General features: G+C 51.8%; 1 protein-coding gene across 2 annotated transcripts in view; it reads right to left on the bottom strand.

Moving 5' to 3' along the window:
* Positions 1–423: 423 nt before the first annotated feature.
* FBXW4 (F-box and WD repeat domain containing 4) overlaps positions 424–15705 on the bottom strand; it is an 81521-nt gene continuing 66239 nt past the window's right edge. Inside the window, exons 6-9 of one of the 2 annotated variants that reach the window (XM_043924828.1) lie at positions 11487–11552; positions 1987–2127; positions 1343–1484; positions 424–1138 (exon numbers count right to left, since the gene is read on the bottom strand). In XM_043924828.1, the coding sequence (XP_043780763.1) occupies positions 1019–1138; positions 1343–1484; positions 1987–2127; positions 11487–11552 (469 nt within the window). In that variant the 3' untranslated portion in view covers positions 424–1018. The remainder of the gene's footprint in view (positions 1139–1342; positions 1485–1986; positions 2128–11486; positions 11553–15705) is intronic. The other variant, XM_043924829.1, reaches the window with a different exon arrangement.

The raw sequence follows: 15705 nt of genomic DNA on the forward strand, positions 1-15705 counted from the left end.
ATGTAGAACCTTCCACATAAAGGTATGGGTCTTAGATGGAGAGGAGGATCAGGGAAGCCTGACCCCAGCAGGGCAGGGCCCCAACCTGTTTGCAGCCCAAGATATTAAGACACTGTGGGTATAAAGTCAGCATAAGGCTTGCAGAGCACTGGAGTGGGATAAAGGAGGTCACTGCAGGCCAGCAGCCGCCAGGAGCCTTTCCAGGACCCCCACCATAACCCACAGGTGACACCCATCCCACCACCAGGGCCAAAGGGGTAAAGGGGTAATGAAAGGTCTTCCTGGAGAAAAGAAACCTTTGTTCTTTTGGACACTGAGCCATGAGGCTGGTCTCACCCTTCAGTAGCGTGCCCAGCCCTAAGTTTGAGTCTATCCTTCTAATCCTTCTCCCTGTGGTCTTGCTAACCAGTAAGGAACCAGATCGGTGAACAGTCAAACTTTATTTTTACAAAAATGTACATTGTAACATGTCTCAACAGCTAGCCTGAGGTTGGGCTGGCTCAGAATTCAGAATTTTGGGATTGCCTTTGTCCTTTCTTGGTTTCAAAGCAAGACCAGGCCGTAGGACTCCAGCCGAAGACCTTGGTCAAAGGTGGGGTTTGACTGATGTGGAGGCTGTTACCACAGGGTACTGGCAGCCTCCCCGCTCCTTCTAGGGAAGGGGCCACCTGGGAAGCCTGGAGCACCTCACCTCACACTTGTGCTGAGCTGGCCTGGCTCTAAGAAAGCGTGGGCCTCTCCAGGCCAGATTCTTGCTCTGGCCAACAGGGAAGCAAGGCCCAGCTGAGTTCAGCTGAGAAGCAGTAGGTCCCATCTCTCCAACTGTTTCCTGGGAGAGACTGCACCCCTGGGTAGCCCCAGTGCCCAGGAGTCAGCAGCCTTTATCTTAGGTGCCTGAGCACCGTGGTCACAGGTCTAGGAACACAGGGAGGCCGGGGAGGAGGTATCACTGAACCCTCCAGGCAGGAGAAGTCCCTGAGTAGCTGGCTTCCCTGGCCCACAGACTAGGTTGGCCTTGTCATGGGTTTTGAAAGTCCAGGACATGGAGGTTGTAGGACAGTGCAGCATAGAGGTGTCTGGTGGTGAAGCGCAGACAGTACACAGGACTGCTGAGGGGTGTCGACGTCAGCGGGAAGGCCTGCAGGGGAAGGACAAGAGTGGCAAAAGCATCCCCGCTGGGAGCTGGGGGAGCCCGAATGCAGGATTCCCAGGCCTGGTGCCAAGGGACAGGGGCCACTCTAGGCTTCCTCCCGCCCTCTCCAGGCGCACCCACTCCCAGTGCGGACCCTGGAAACGAGCCCTGGCATCCACGAGGCCTGCCTGCGGTGGGCAGGACACTTACATGGAGGCAGGCCCTTTGGCGGCGGTCCCACAGTCGCACAACACCATAGTAGGAGGAGCCAGTGGCCAGCAGGTGGTTCCCATCCGTCTGTAGGCAGTACAGGGTGCTGTCGTGGGGCTCCTCCCACTCCATGACACACTTCCTGTCCAGGAGGAGGTGATGCAGGGGATGTCTGGGGGTGGCCTCCCCTCCACCCCAGCTTCCCCAGAGGCCTTAGGAAACCATTCTGGTTGGGAGAAAGATGCCAAACCACCACATTCCTTTAAAACCACACTTAATGGGGGAAAGCCTCCTCAGTAAAGATCTCTTTCTCACAAGTCCCTGACCCCAGGCAGGCTTATGCCTTATTTGTGCATCACGTGGCTGCTGTGTGTCACCAGATTTCAGAGGCAAGGAAGGCCTCAAGAAAGCTGGGGCAGAACGCTGAAGGACAGCACCCTGATGGCTCCCAAGGCTCTTATCGGGGCCTGGTGGCTAGTCTCCTGGGCCACGGGACCAGGGCTGCCGAGGTGGAGAGTCTTAAGCTTACTCTGACCTTGCCGGCTGCTCTCCCAGCCCCTGCTATGCGGTCTCTGTCCCTCTCCCTGGGGCGCCAGGATGGGGGCAGGGTTCCCACCACCTGTTGTCCTGCCCTGCACACTCACCGGGCACTGGCTCGGAGGTCCCAGTAGCGGACATACGTGTCGTAGCCACAGGACAGGAGCGTGGACGGGGACTCATACATGACGTCCAGCACCCCAGCCCCTGGGGGAAAGTCACTGCCCAGGTGCGTCATCAGCTGCCCACTGGGAAGAGAGGCGGGGCAGGGGATGAGAGGTTGTCCTGCCTTGGCCCACACACATGCTTTTAACCTTCAAGTGGCATCAGTCCCTGGGCTCCTTCCTGAGGCAGAATTAAGACCCTCGTAGGAAGGGGGCCAAAGGAGGAGATGCTCTGGACTTCCAGCCCTCTCCCCTGTTCCCAGCCCCTGCCCCTCCCCCCAGCCGAGGCCTCAGTCAGCCACCAGCCTCTCCATCACACCTGCATGCTGGCTACCCGCCACCCAGCCACTCCTCCTCGGAACGATGAATGGGCCTTGCCGAAGGGGTCGGCCCCCCTCACACACACACACATTTGGTTACTTTATACGCCTTGATCCTGCAGGTCATGCAGTTCTGAGCTGCCCGAGTCCAATGCCTTAATTCCTGCCTGTAATCTGGGGCTCAAACCTCATTGGGGATAAAGACCACACAGAGGGAGAAGGGGAGTCCCAGGAGATGTTAAAACAAGCAAACACCTTTGTGTCTGGGGAGAGAAATCGCTGAGAAAGCAGCTTAGCAGGCTGGTCCCTGGTGTTCCTGGCCCGGCTGGCCCCCGGCCTGGGGCTAGCACGCCTCTGTGATCACAGCCCCCAGCCTGCTGGGCTCCAGCCTGCCCCCCCGCCCCCACCGCCCCTCCCGGTGGCCGAGAGCAGATTACCGAGAAGAACAATTTCTTTGTGACTGTGTAATTCCCTCCGTGACCGCGGCAGTGGGCAGACCCCTTGCCCTGATGCCAGACCCCTAGCAACCACCTAGGGGGGCCTCCTGGCCCTAGCAACTACCCCTCAACATCAAGTATACCCGCTAATCCCTGTGGCTATGGGATGGGTAGAAGCGGTGAGTTTCTTCAGAATGAGGGGAATGAAGAAGGGGGCATGCTCCAGGCCCAACCCCTCAGCTTCACTCAGGACATGCTGGGCTCTCCTGCATGGTGTGACAGGAAAAACCTGGGCCGTGGACACTACACAGGGACACCCAGGTAAGAGGCCCTGGCATGGGGTGGGGAAGACTTTGTGGTCTCACCAGCTCAGCCTTGGCCAACCAGGTTGCACCAAAGCGGCCACGAGCCACGTGCGTGAATGTGGGCCTTTACTCCGGTCCTTCCTCCTCACAGACCCCAACCCTCAACCTCCCTTCTCAGTGGAGCCGCTACCTTCCCTGAAGGAGGAAAGGAGGCGACTGCGGGTTCTTTTCTGCCCAACTCTGCCTTTCCCTGTGAGCACTGGGTGGTGAGGGGACCCCCAGCAAGCTGCACTATTGCTGTCCAGTCAGGGCAGGGTGGGGGTAGGCCCTAAGTTGGCACTTCTGCCCCCAGCTTCCTTCCCAGGGAAGTGCTCTCCTTTCTGTGTGCTGAGGGCTCAGATAGAAAGCCTTCTCCCCACGTCAGCATCTCCTAGAGATCACTGACCTCAGTGCCCAAGCAGGCCCACCAGCCATGATTCGCCACTCCTGGGCAGGTCAGAGGGGCTGGGGTCATATTTTTTCTGTCTCTGTTGTCCACTGGGTCCGGGCTGTTTTGCTCCACAGTTCTCCCTCCCAGATTTGGGGGCCCTGCCCCCTCCATTAGTGAGGCCTTCAGGAATGACTGAGGAGCTCTCCCCTTTAATCTATAGAAGTAATTTCATGTTTGTCTGTTTGAAATAGAAGATGAAAGGCAGTGGAGATTGGGGGGCGTGAAGCCCAGCGTGGCTCTACCTGCCCACCCCTGGTCCCAGGGTTCGGAATGAAGGAGAGACAGGCACCCGTGGACAGAAGGTCGGCAGCAGAATGACCACACCCATGCCGAGTTGCCAACCTGGGCCCTGCCCGGGCAGGGTGGCATCTCAGGCACCACTGGAAATGTCTTGTCAGCCTGTGCAATAAGAAACACAACCCTACCCTCTGCTGCTGCTAAGTCGCTTCAGTCGTGTCCAACTCTGTGTGACCCCGTAGACGGCATCCCACCAAGCTCCTCCGTCCCTGGGATTCTCCAGGCAAGAGTACTGGAGTGGAGACCCGAAGGCTGAGCGAGCACCAGCCCCCGGAGACCAGGACAAGGCCCAAAAGCCCTTGTCTGCCGGCCTGGCCTGGTCAGGGCCTGAGGAGTCTCTGCCACACTAGTTCTCTGACTCCCTGAAATGGCCACACACACTTTAAATGGGCCAATAAAAAGATACAGTTTCTTTTGCCTCTGGGCCTGGGACCCTCCAGGCTCTGTTGTGCAGTACCGGTGAGGTTAAGTTCAGCGCATAAACTGACACACCAGGCTCTGGGAAATGGCCCTGTCTCTTCAAATAGCAACTCAGCGGTGCCATAGAAGCCCTGCTGGGGCTTTGATTTGGGAAAACAAACAGAAATGGCACCGTGGGCCCTTCGTGGCCCCCACCACAGGACCAATTTAACTAGAAAACTCTAGCTCAACCGCTCTGGTGGAGGGAGCAAGATGAGCACCACAATAGCCCCAAACTTTGGGGGGGAGGGGGACAAAACAAGCTGTCTGTCTCCTGGGCCCCTCCTCCTGGGCTCCTTTTCTTACTGCAAGTGTGTTCTTGTAAAAACGATTAGATTGCAATTTGTATAACGTGGTGACCCCCAAATTCAGACGTTTCACCCCTTTTCTCTGGAAAGAATGTTAAGAATGCCTCTCGGCCTCTCACTGTGGGGGGTGTGAGGGAGGGGTGCAGAGCCTTGGCTGTCGCACAACTTGTGTGGGAAAGGGGCTGCCGCTTAGAGCCTCAGGCCAAGACAGGAGCAAGGGCCAGGTCTGCACTATAGACGCCAGACAAAAAGTCCCTTCCCTTCCCGCTCCTGCGCACAAAGCCAGGGCTGCCAGGAGCCACTGAGGGCTGGGGGGCCTCCACCCAGCCTCCCCCTAGCCTGACTCCAGCAATTCTCTCTCAACCCAGGGAAAGATAAAGACAGATGGGGCCGCCCCTGTGAGCCTGATGAATGAGACACAGGCCGGGGAGGGCTGCCTGAAAGAGACCTGTTCCCCAGGCTGGGCTGTGTGCAGCTTCCCAGAGGAGCCCCGGAGTACCTGGGCAGGGAAAACAGCAGAGCGTGGCTGGATCCCAGACTTTGAGGTGGCGGGGCTCAGGTGAGGGCCCTACCTATCCTGCTGCCCAGGCAGCTCCACTGAAGCTGGAGGGAAGAAGGACCACAGGAACTTCCTGACAGGGAGGAGGAAATTTAAATAAGGTACTAATAGCGCCCCCCCCTATCTTTGTCGGGACAGCTGACTGGAAGTGGTTACTAGCCTGGAAGACCAGCTACCCTGTCCGGAAGAGGCCCTCAGCGCCAGGCCAGAGTTGGGCACAGGGAGGCGGGCTCTGGAAGCCCCTCTGCCCCAGGCTGGGCCCTGCAGGCCAGGGAAGCCAGGTGCCCTGCTTCACTCCCTCTGTGTTCTCCCTCATCCTGCCTCTGCGCACCTCCCTGGTGGCCCATACAAAGTCCTCCTGTGCTGACCACCCTGAGGTAAGATACCCAGGCGCTACTGCCTCACCCACACATATAAGAATGCCCGTGGCCCCCCACAACATTTCCAGCCACTCTTAACACACTGGGTTCCTGATGCTGCTCCTTGGAGGTTCAGTTCAGTTCAGTCATTCAGTCATGTCCGACTCTTTGCGACCCCATGGACTGCAGCACGCCAGGCCTCCCTGTCCATCGCCAGCTCCCGGAATTTACTCAAACTCATGTCCATTGAGTCGGTGATGCCATCCAACCATCTCATCCTCTCTTGTCTCCTTCTCCTGCCTTCAGTCTTTCCCAGCATCAGGGTCTTTTCCAATGAGTCACTTTTTCGCATCAGGTGGCCAAAGTATTAGAGTTTCAGCTTCAGCATCAGCCCTTCCAATGAATATTCAGGACTGGTCTCCTTTAGGATGGATCTCTTTGCAGTCCAAGGGACTCTCAAGAGTCTCCTCCAACACCACAGCTCAAAAACATCAATTCTTTGGTGCTCAGCTTTCTTTATAGTCCAACTCTCACTTCCATACACGACCATTGGAAAAACCATAACTTTGACTAGATGGAACAAAGGTCCCTGGAGGTTCTGTGGGTGTTAATTCCTGCATCTATTTGGGTGTGAGGATACCCGGACCCAGTATGTGCAACCACAAAAATAAAACAATGGCTTCTGAAAAGAAGGAAGAGTGACAGTCTACCTTCTTACATCTTCACTTCCCCTGAAGGTATAATATAAGCTGGGCCTAACATGATCACTGAGAAAATAAGGACAGTGTGCCCTCCTTTCTTGCCACCCTCTCCTTCCTTTTCTTCCTTTCTTTGATCAGTAGTCATTTACTAAGCACCTTCTGTACACAAGTCATTGTGCCTAATGGAGACTGCAGGGAGACGTGAGCTGAGACTTGGACAGGGAGGGACATGGTCCCTTCCTCCATGGAGGGAAAGAAGTCTCATCTACCTGACTGACAATACAAGGGGTGGCTTGGTTGGTACCAGAAGAGAGATAAAAGGGAGTTTACTAAGGGGACAGATAAAAGGACATTTCTGCAGTGAGTCCCGGCAGGGACAGAAGATGGGAGATGGAACAGGTGAAGCACCAACAACTGCAGAGGTGCAGGGCAGGGCCACCTGCTTTGGCTGGAGGTGTGGGTATGTGAAGGGAATAAGCTGACCACCACGGGCCTCCAGGTGCTCACTGCTGGAGGCGTGAGGGGTGGGAGTGGCTGTCCTTGTCCAGCCTTCTGGTGAGGAGGGTGAGAGACTTGACGCAACCTCCGTTCTGTAACCGAGGTCCCAGATAGAACCATGGAGACCAGGAGAAGCCCACTAAGGCTTCGCCTGCCCCAGCCCTGTCCAGTGAGCGGGAAGGGCCCTTTCCAAGCACAGGCCCCTCACATGCACGTGTGTGCGCGTGCACAGCTCCAGCACCCGCCTGCGCACACGTGTTCAGACACAATGGCTCAAAGGCCAGGCAGCCGGGCAGCCCACTTTGTACTGCTAACAAGAGGACCGTAATTACAGGAAGGGGCAGCCGGGCAGATAAAAGGATACAAAATTTCAACATCTGTTGCCATAAAGGGATAAGGAGAAGTGAAACGCAAAGTATCAGTTTGGTGTCAGCAGGCAGAGAGCCAATTTCAAAGAGTTCAGGGGGACAGAGGGGACAAGAAAGAAAAAGGAAAGGGGTGGGGGAAGAAAGAAAGAAAGAGAAAGAAATTACAGGGTTCCTTAAAGAGGTAAAGAAAAAAGAAAATGAAAAAAGCTGTCAGTAATACTTTCAAAGGAGAAGGCACATACTTAAAGAGGGGCAATTCCCATAATCACCCTGACTGAGGACCAGGCCCCCCGCCCCAGGTGGAGGGTCAGGGGCAGAGACAAAGCCACACCTGGGTGGGATGGGCACTAACGGTGCCCTCAGAGTGGCCCAGCCTGCAGTCAGGACCCGTTTTTTCTGCAGACAGAAAGGGGTGTAGCCGGGCACCCTTCGTTATTCCAGTGCTGTAGGATGCCGTGACGTGTATCTCCCATGTTCAGTCCAGGGTTCCAAGATAAGTTCCAGGCCACATGGTGGCCAACACGGTGGCCCTATGAATGTTCTAAGGGTCACCATCTCGAGCCACAGGCGTGAGGATCAGGGAGTGCCTCGTGGTAGAGGTCTATTCATGCTAAAGAATGAGCAGGGTTTCAGTAGGCAGACAGGGGGTATTTCAGGCACAGGGGTCAGGTAGTAGAGCAAAAGCCCAACAGAAAAATACATGGTGTCTGTCAGAATATGTGAGAAGCTTCTCTGCCCCTGCCTCTGTTGAGAAAGAGGAGACTTCGGGGCTTTAGGATGGAAATGGAGGAGTCAGGGGGCACCAGGGATGATGCTGGCCAGAAGGGGAAGGGGAGATGAGGTGGGATTATGCAGGGGTGTGAGTCATACACATACAGAACAGAGCACTACCTAGCTGAGGACCCAAACCCTCAATGCCCTAGGAGGAGCCAAGTCACCAAAACCCACCCCTCCTTTCTTCCTTGCCCAGCAGTCCCTGGTTGGCTTGGAGCTACAGCTGGCCCCCTGGGAAATCTCCAGAGCTGAGTGAGATCACAGGCCTCTCCATCCTGGTGCCCACGTCCCCACTGCCTCATCTCAGGGCACCAAGGCTAGATCCAGCTCAAACACACCTTGGTAAGAGTAGAGCCAGGGGAAGATCTGTGTGTGATGTCAGGCCAGTCAGATGTCAGGCCAGTCAGAACCCCTACCCACCCACAGGGTCTTCAGCATCAGGAGGTGTGCCCCACACAGACACCACCATTCCTGGGGCAGAGCCAAGGGCCCTGAGCAAATGCAGACAGAGAACACTAGATGGGCCTTCATTCCTCCAGACCCAAGGTCAGAAACAGGATGGCAGTTCCGCAGGGCCTAACTACGGATACCTCAGTGGTGGGTGAGTGGCAGGGCCAAGATAGAGCCCTTGGGGGCCAGAGATGGCCTGAACACTATCTACCCTTGGAAACAGGAACACTCTAGCACATCCAAACTGGGGGAAGGACTCTTATCTTTCTTCCCATCTGGTTTACACAGGTTAGAAATCCCCTGCCGCTGGGCCCAGCCCATGGTCCATAGCTCAGAGAGAGGCAGAAGAAGAAGAGTGGGGGACAGCCAAGCTCCCTGCCATCTGGGCAATGTCTTGGTGCCCACGGCTGCTCTCAGACCAGTGTGCTCCAGCTAGCACCTCGCTTCCTTGCACCCCCCAGAGGGAGAACAGAGGTTCTAGGAATCTTGAGGCACAGAGGGCTTGAGGAAGCCATGATGACCTTGAAAGAGGTCCTCAGACACTGAAAAGCAGCCTAGGCTGCCTGAGGACCCATACCTGAGACACAGACGGACGAGGGTGCACTGGTGCCCAGCAGGTGCCTAAACCTCTGAGGTGTGTCCCAGCCCCCACCACCACCCTGAGGGCAGCCTCTGGAGGGGCCATGCTCTGAGCAAAACTGCCCTCCAGTGCTCCTCCCCCCAGGCTGAGCACACACATAAAAGAGAAAATCCCAGCACTCCTCAGGTTTCAGCGGTGACAGGTTAAAAGCAAAGAATCCACCCAGCACTGAGCACCGCCCCGCCACTGAGTCCTGCCTGCGATGCTGCTCCACCTTCCAGATTGGCCTGTCAGTCAGGCTTTGGCGTTATTGAAAGATCAAACTCTGTCCTGCCTGTTCATTACCTTAATCCTATTTTCTACATGGCTTTATTATCTGCTTGGGCTTCTTTGGGAAAGACAGCTACAGACAGTCGTCCTGTCCATCCATTTCCTCCCACCAAAAGTGGATGCCTCCATCAGGGCATCTTCCCCCTCAGTCCCTGCACCACTGGTCCTCAAGCTTCCCTGAGGACAGAAGAGGTGTTTAAGTGAGGCCTGGCTCCTCGGTGGTGAGGAGAGGAGTCTGGGGGCCAGAGAGCAGGCAGGTGAAGCCAAGCAATGCCCAGGACAGCCTTGCCTCAGGCTGGTCAGAGGGTGCAGTAGCTATTTGTTGTCTGGCTCCAGTGAGAACTGAGGCCACAGCTGTCTTGTACTCATTCTCACTTGGGTCCTTTCTGGATTCTATAAAGTCCAGTGTTTAGTGTTAGTGAGGTCTAGAGGTTTCATAAGAGAATGCTGTTGAAGGAGCTGGTGCCTTAGAACTCCATTCTGACCACTAATCTGTGCCCCAACATACCCCAGCCAAGGCAATCACAGGCAGAATAGGCCATTCAAAGGTTACTCAGCCTTCAAGATACAGCTGGACCACAGTGGGGTGGTGCACACCCTCACTGCCGCAGCTTGTCTGCCATCCCGGGCCTGGGTCAGTATTGATGCCAAGCATACCCAACAACGTGACTTAAATAAAACTGACTTGCAGCAGAAATGCCTATCTCTGTGACCTCATCAATGAAAAAGCAAACTATCTAATTAGAAATAGGCAAACATGAGCAGACATTTCACCAAAGAGAATATATAGAAGGCAAATAAGCACATGAAAAGATGTTCAACATCATTAGCCACTAGGGAAATTTGAATCAAAATCACAAATAACACATCCACTAAAATAAATAAGAAATAGTGACACTACCAGATACTGTTGAAAATGTGCAGAAACTAGATCTCTCAGACACTGGAGTCAGAATATAAAGTGGTAAGATACTGAAAATAGACTGGCAGGTAAAAAAAACTAAGCACACACTTAGCAAATGACCCAGCAATTGTATTCCCAGGTAGTAATTCAAAAAAACTGAGAACCTGTGCCCACACAAAAGCCTATACACAAATGTTCAATAGCCTGATCCTCAACAGTCAAAAAACAGAACCGCCCAAATGTTCTTCAATGGGTGAATGCTGATTGATGGGGAAAGAAACTTTGGTATATCCATACCAGAGAATACTACTGAGCAAGAAGGAAGAAAGCACTACTGACACACGCAACACTTCTGTGACTCTCAAGGGAATTATGCAGCATAAAGAAAAAAACCTCCAAAGATTACATACTACATATATACTACATATATTAGTTCATTTATATAATACCTTCAAAATAACAAAATCATAGAGATGAAGAACACCTAAGTGGTTGCCAGGGGTTAGGAGCAAGAGGGAGGGGCGGAGGATGGGTGCAGCTATAAATGTGTACGGGAAGGGTCTTTGTGCTGATGGAACAGCACACTTCTGTATCTTTATTGTGGCAGTAGTTACATGATTCTACACATGGGATAAAACTGCAAAGAAATTTATACACACAAAATAAGTAAAGTCAGATAAAGGTCTGCGGACTGTACCAACTGTACCTACCAACTTGCTAGGTTTGATATTATGTAACATGTTACACAGGTACCTTGCCTTCCTACTTTTGTAACTTCCTATTAATCTATAATTATTTCAAATGAAAAGTTTAAAAAAAAAACAACACAGAATAGCAGGTAATCAAATGGGAATATGTCAAGCCTGCCAAGGCAGAGAACTGTAAATAAAACCTGGGTGTATTTTAACTGTTCTGTATTGTTCTTCTTAAGGATCTGTGGGCACTTCCAAAATTAATTTATTTTAGAAAAATCATCTCTGAGGACAGATACAATTTTTTATAGCCACATAGTCAGGCACTCCTTAGAGAAGAAGTATCATAAATCCAAATTGTTATCGTAAGTTCTACATGAAATTATGTACCTATTATAAATTACTTCAACAGTTTCCATAAGCTAACAATTGATCCTATGTGAGAAGGTGACACAGTGGAGCCTGTCAGGTTGTGGGGCAGGATCCTTCCAACCTCCTCCTGGACCACTCGGGCAACTGAAATGGGCTGGCTTGGGCAGCTCTTTCCTTGGCCTCCCAGCTGCTCCAGCCCCACCCACCCTGGAAGCCATGGTGGACTCAGGAATCTCTTACCTGTTGAGGTCCCAGATTCTTAAGGGTGAGAAGTGCCCACAACAAGCCGTCCCTGTCACAAAGGAGCTGCCAAACAAAAGAAGAGCAGAGTCAGGTCTGGCTTGTCAGAACTTGTGGTGGAAATGGCCACACAATTGGAAGCGCTGTGCTCATTCTCCAGGGGACCATGGGGTTAAGCCAGGATGAGAGAAGCAGCCAGGGGAGCCATCAGAGAAGTGTGGGAAACCATACGGATTCAGAGTGAGGGTTGTAACCTCCCAGAGCTGCTTGGCCAGAGGACCCACGGGTTCAATGGCAGCTGAGTTTGCTGCTCAGACCTGGTTGGGTGGTCTCTGCCCACCGTAAGAATGGATCTCTAGATGTACAACTCAAGTCAAGGGAAAGCAAGCCTGTTGGTCTTCAGTTGTATGAACACCAACTTCACGATGCCACACTACAGGAATGGTCTCCCTGTAATAGGTTGTTGGGCACTGGAAGCTGATGCCCTGGTCAGAGGTGAGGGAGGCTGGGCGGCTTTACTGAAGGTTTTAAGAGCTGGGGAATATGGTAACATGATACAAGCACAGGGCAGGTATAAAGGCACCAAAGTGAGAAAAGGCAAATGATGAAAGGTAGGTAATGACATGAAAAGGTAAGGGTGGGAAAGCAGGGAGTGTGAAGGCCTAGGCAGTCAGGACTGCTGTGGGAGTGGGATGAAAGTCAGAGTTTAGAGGACAACGACAGACACTGCCAAGAGGCAAGAGAGAAGGAACACTCTGACCATATTGCCCATATTTAAGAGCCTCTCTTAAACCCCTAAAAAGTTCAACATATATAATCTGCAGTTTCATTTTAAGTGGAGGCCCAAACCCAGTGAGAAGAATCCATTCAATGAGCCAGGCTGGCCACAGTACTAGGACTAGAACTTGAACCCATATGCCAGACCACTCCTTTGTCAGAAGATTTGGAGGGTGTTGGGAGGGGGAGCCTGCAGGAACCCTGGGCTTGAAAATCTAAACTGGAACAAGAGAGCTGAAAGCAGTTATGTCACTCAGGAGCCCTGGGGCAGGGAAGGGACATGTCCCTACATGTCTGGGCTTGGGGGAGGAACTGGACATATTAATGACACGTTAGCACTGTGGGGCAGCAGCCTATTGGCCCTGGCCCTGCCCAGCACCTGTGGCTCTCTGATCCCAAGCATGTCAGTGGGGAGATGGATTTCCACAGTTGGGGCTCTGAGAAGCTGATGGCTTTGGCTTGGTGGGGGGCTGGCCTGCTAGTTGCTGATAGAGGAGATGTTAGGGCAGGCACTGGGCAAGCCACTGATTTACAATCAAAATTGCAGGGCAGGGGTTTGTGTTTCAACCCTGGGCAGACAAAAAGGCCACATAAACCACCCTGGAGCATCCATGCCTCAAATCAAGACTTCTCTAGGGACATGCTCAGTCTTCGCAGCCTCCTATCAACCCATAGGCATGCCAGTAGCCACTAAACTAGAATGGTATTCTAAAACAGTCACTCTGTCATGCTCCAAGTGACACCCAGCGTGGTATGCAGCCACTGGACACTGAAGCCCCAAACTACAAAGCCAGGAGGTGTTATCCTCACTTCCCTCTCCCACCAACATTTTTCTCTTGAGGGCAATCCAGTAATAACTGGTAAAGTTAATTACCTTGAGTTGGAAACATAATAGCCCTTAGAAATCATTCATGCAGGCAATGGGGCTCTCCAGATTTTGAGAAGTAGAGAGCCAGGTAAGGGGCACCAGCACAGACACACAGACTCTTTAAGGAGGCCTGTGGCAGGCCTCTGACTGGCCACAGGCCTAAATTAGCATCAAGGTAAGTCAATGGAGAAAGAGAAGAGGCACCTCCACAGCTCTGACTTTCCAGCAGGGATGGGAACCCCTGCCCCTGGATTCCTGTCCTCTATTCCTGCCCACCTACCCCTGACCCTCACCCTCTGCCTCCAGGAGGAATACCTCTCACCTTCACGCCCGTAAGGACCTTTCTTAATTGCCTGGATATAACACCTGTGAACATTTCTTTCCAAAAGCTGCCATTTTCCCTTGCTTAACCATGTAAAGCAGGAAGGAGGTACAAGAGGGAGAGTAGAAAGTCCCTCTGGCATTTACAAGGGCCTAAGAATTTAATCAAATTTAACACTCAGTCAAAACAAAACAAAAACAACCATGTAAGCAGCAGTTCAGCAGATTTGGAGCCAGGTCCTGCTTGGAACGTTCACCAAGACTCACATCCAAACCATGGGGACTGTCAGCCCGAGGGACAGGGATGGCCAGCCCTACTCAACAGGCAGAAGCAGGATCTGCTAGCTGCTCAGTAGCCTGACAGGCCTTCCTCTTAAGTCCTGCCACACCCTGATCTCGCCTGCAAGAGACAAATGGCATTTGAGGGCTTATCTTCCCATCTTCCTTTTGAGATCATGGACTGTCTGGTGGCTCTTGTGTATTCTAGTGCCCAGCACAGTGTCTGGTACCAAAGAGATGCCCAAAACAAATCTATAGACTTCAACTGAAAGGGCCTTCCAGAGTTCACAGCCAACACAGCAGAGGAAGCTAGTCATAGCAGCTGTGAAGGGGGTCCCTCTGCTTCTTAGAGGATTAATTCCCAAATCTCCAAGCTCAGACCTGAATAACACATGACATAGTGTTGGTACAGTGAAGTTGTACAGTGAAGCACAACCAGATAACAAATAAGAAAGGAGCATGACAAGGCTATATATTGTCACTCTGTTCATTAAATTATATGCAGAGTATGTAATGCAAAATGCCAGGCTGGATGACTCACAAGCTGGAATCAAGATTGCCTGCAAAAATACCAACAACCTCAGATATGCAGATGATACCACTCTAATGACAGAAAGTGAAGAGTAACTAAAGAGCCTCTTGATGAGGGTAAAAGAGGACAGTGAAAAAGCTGGCTTAAAACTCAACATTCAAAAAACTAAGTTCATGGCATCTGGTCCCATCAATTCATAGCAAATAGATGGAGAAAAAGTGGAAGCAGTGACAGATTTTATTTTCTCGGACTCCAAAATCATTGCAGACAGTGATTGTAGCCATGAAATTAGAAGATGCTTGCTCCTTGGGAGGAAAGTTATGATCAACATAATAGAGAGCATAGTAAAAAGCAAAGACATCACTTTGCCAACAAAGGCCCATATAGTCAAAGCTGTGGTTTTTCCAGTAGTCAGGTATGGATTTAAGAGTTGGACTATAAAGAAGGCTGAGTGCCAAAGAATTGATGCCTTTGTTTTTTTGAATTGATGCCTTTGAATTGTGGTGCTGGAGAAAACCCTTGAGAGTTCCTTGGACTGCAAGGAGATCAAACCAGTCAATCTTAAAGGAAATCAATCCTGAATATTCATTGGAAGGACTGATTCTGAAGCTGAAGCTCCAATACTTTGGCCACCTGATGTGAAGAGCCGACTCAATGGAAAAGACCCTAATGCTGGGAAAGATTGAAAGCAAAAGGAGAAGAGGCCAGCAGAGGATGACAGAGGTTAGATAGCATCACCAACTCAATGGACACGAATCTAAGCAAACTCCAGGAGAGAGTGAAGGACAGGGAAGCCTGGCATGCTACAGTCCATGGGGTCACAAAGAGGTGGACACGACTTAGCAACTGAACAATAACAATAACCAGCAATACCTAAAAATGTCAGCACACACATACACACACATGCTCTTACACAAATGAATACTCTCTCACCCTGAGGGTCTAAAAGTCATTCTGACTCCACAAACTTCTCTTTTTGGACCAGAAAGTCCTAATCAGAAGCTAGCCTTCTACAATTTCTCATCCAATTTCTCACCCACTCTACAAAGTCTTACCCTGCCCAGATGCCCAAGCTACCTTACTGGCCTCCTGGTCCCAACTTAGGAAAACCTGGCCTCACAGAGATCATCCATAGGCCCAAGAAGAAGACATAAGAGACCTCATGTCAAAGAGACCAAGAGAGAGAAAAAAAAAAAAAGAGACCAAGAGAGTTGGGAGTTCTGGTAGTCGAGTTGAGGAATAGAAAATAACAAAGATACAGAACAGAGAAGAGGAAAGTATGAAGAAAAATCAGTCGGGTGTGGGCAGGGTGAAAAGAAGGTATATTCATGCTGCCTCTGCCTTAGTTTGGACCCTCTTAACCACACTAGGAAGTGACTGAGCACTTGCTGTGTGCTAGAATCCACAAACAAATGTCTCCAAAGCACTACTCTGTCTCTCCC

This window comes from Cervus elaphus, chromosome 15, assembly GCF_910594005.1.
Source record: "Cervus elaphus chromosome 15, mCerEla1.1, whole genome shotgun sequence".
Taxonomy (NCBI): domain Eukaryota; kingdom Metazoa; phylum Chordata; class Mammalia; order Artiodactyla; family Cervidae; genus Cervus; species Cervus elaphus.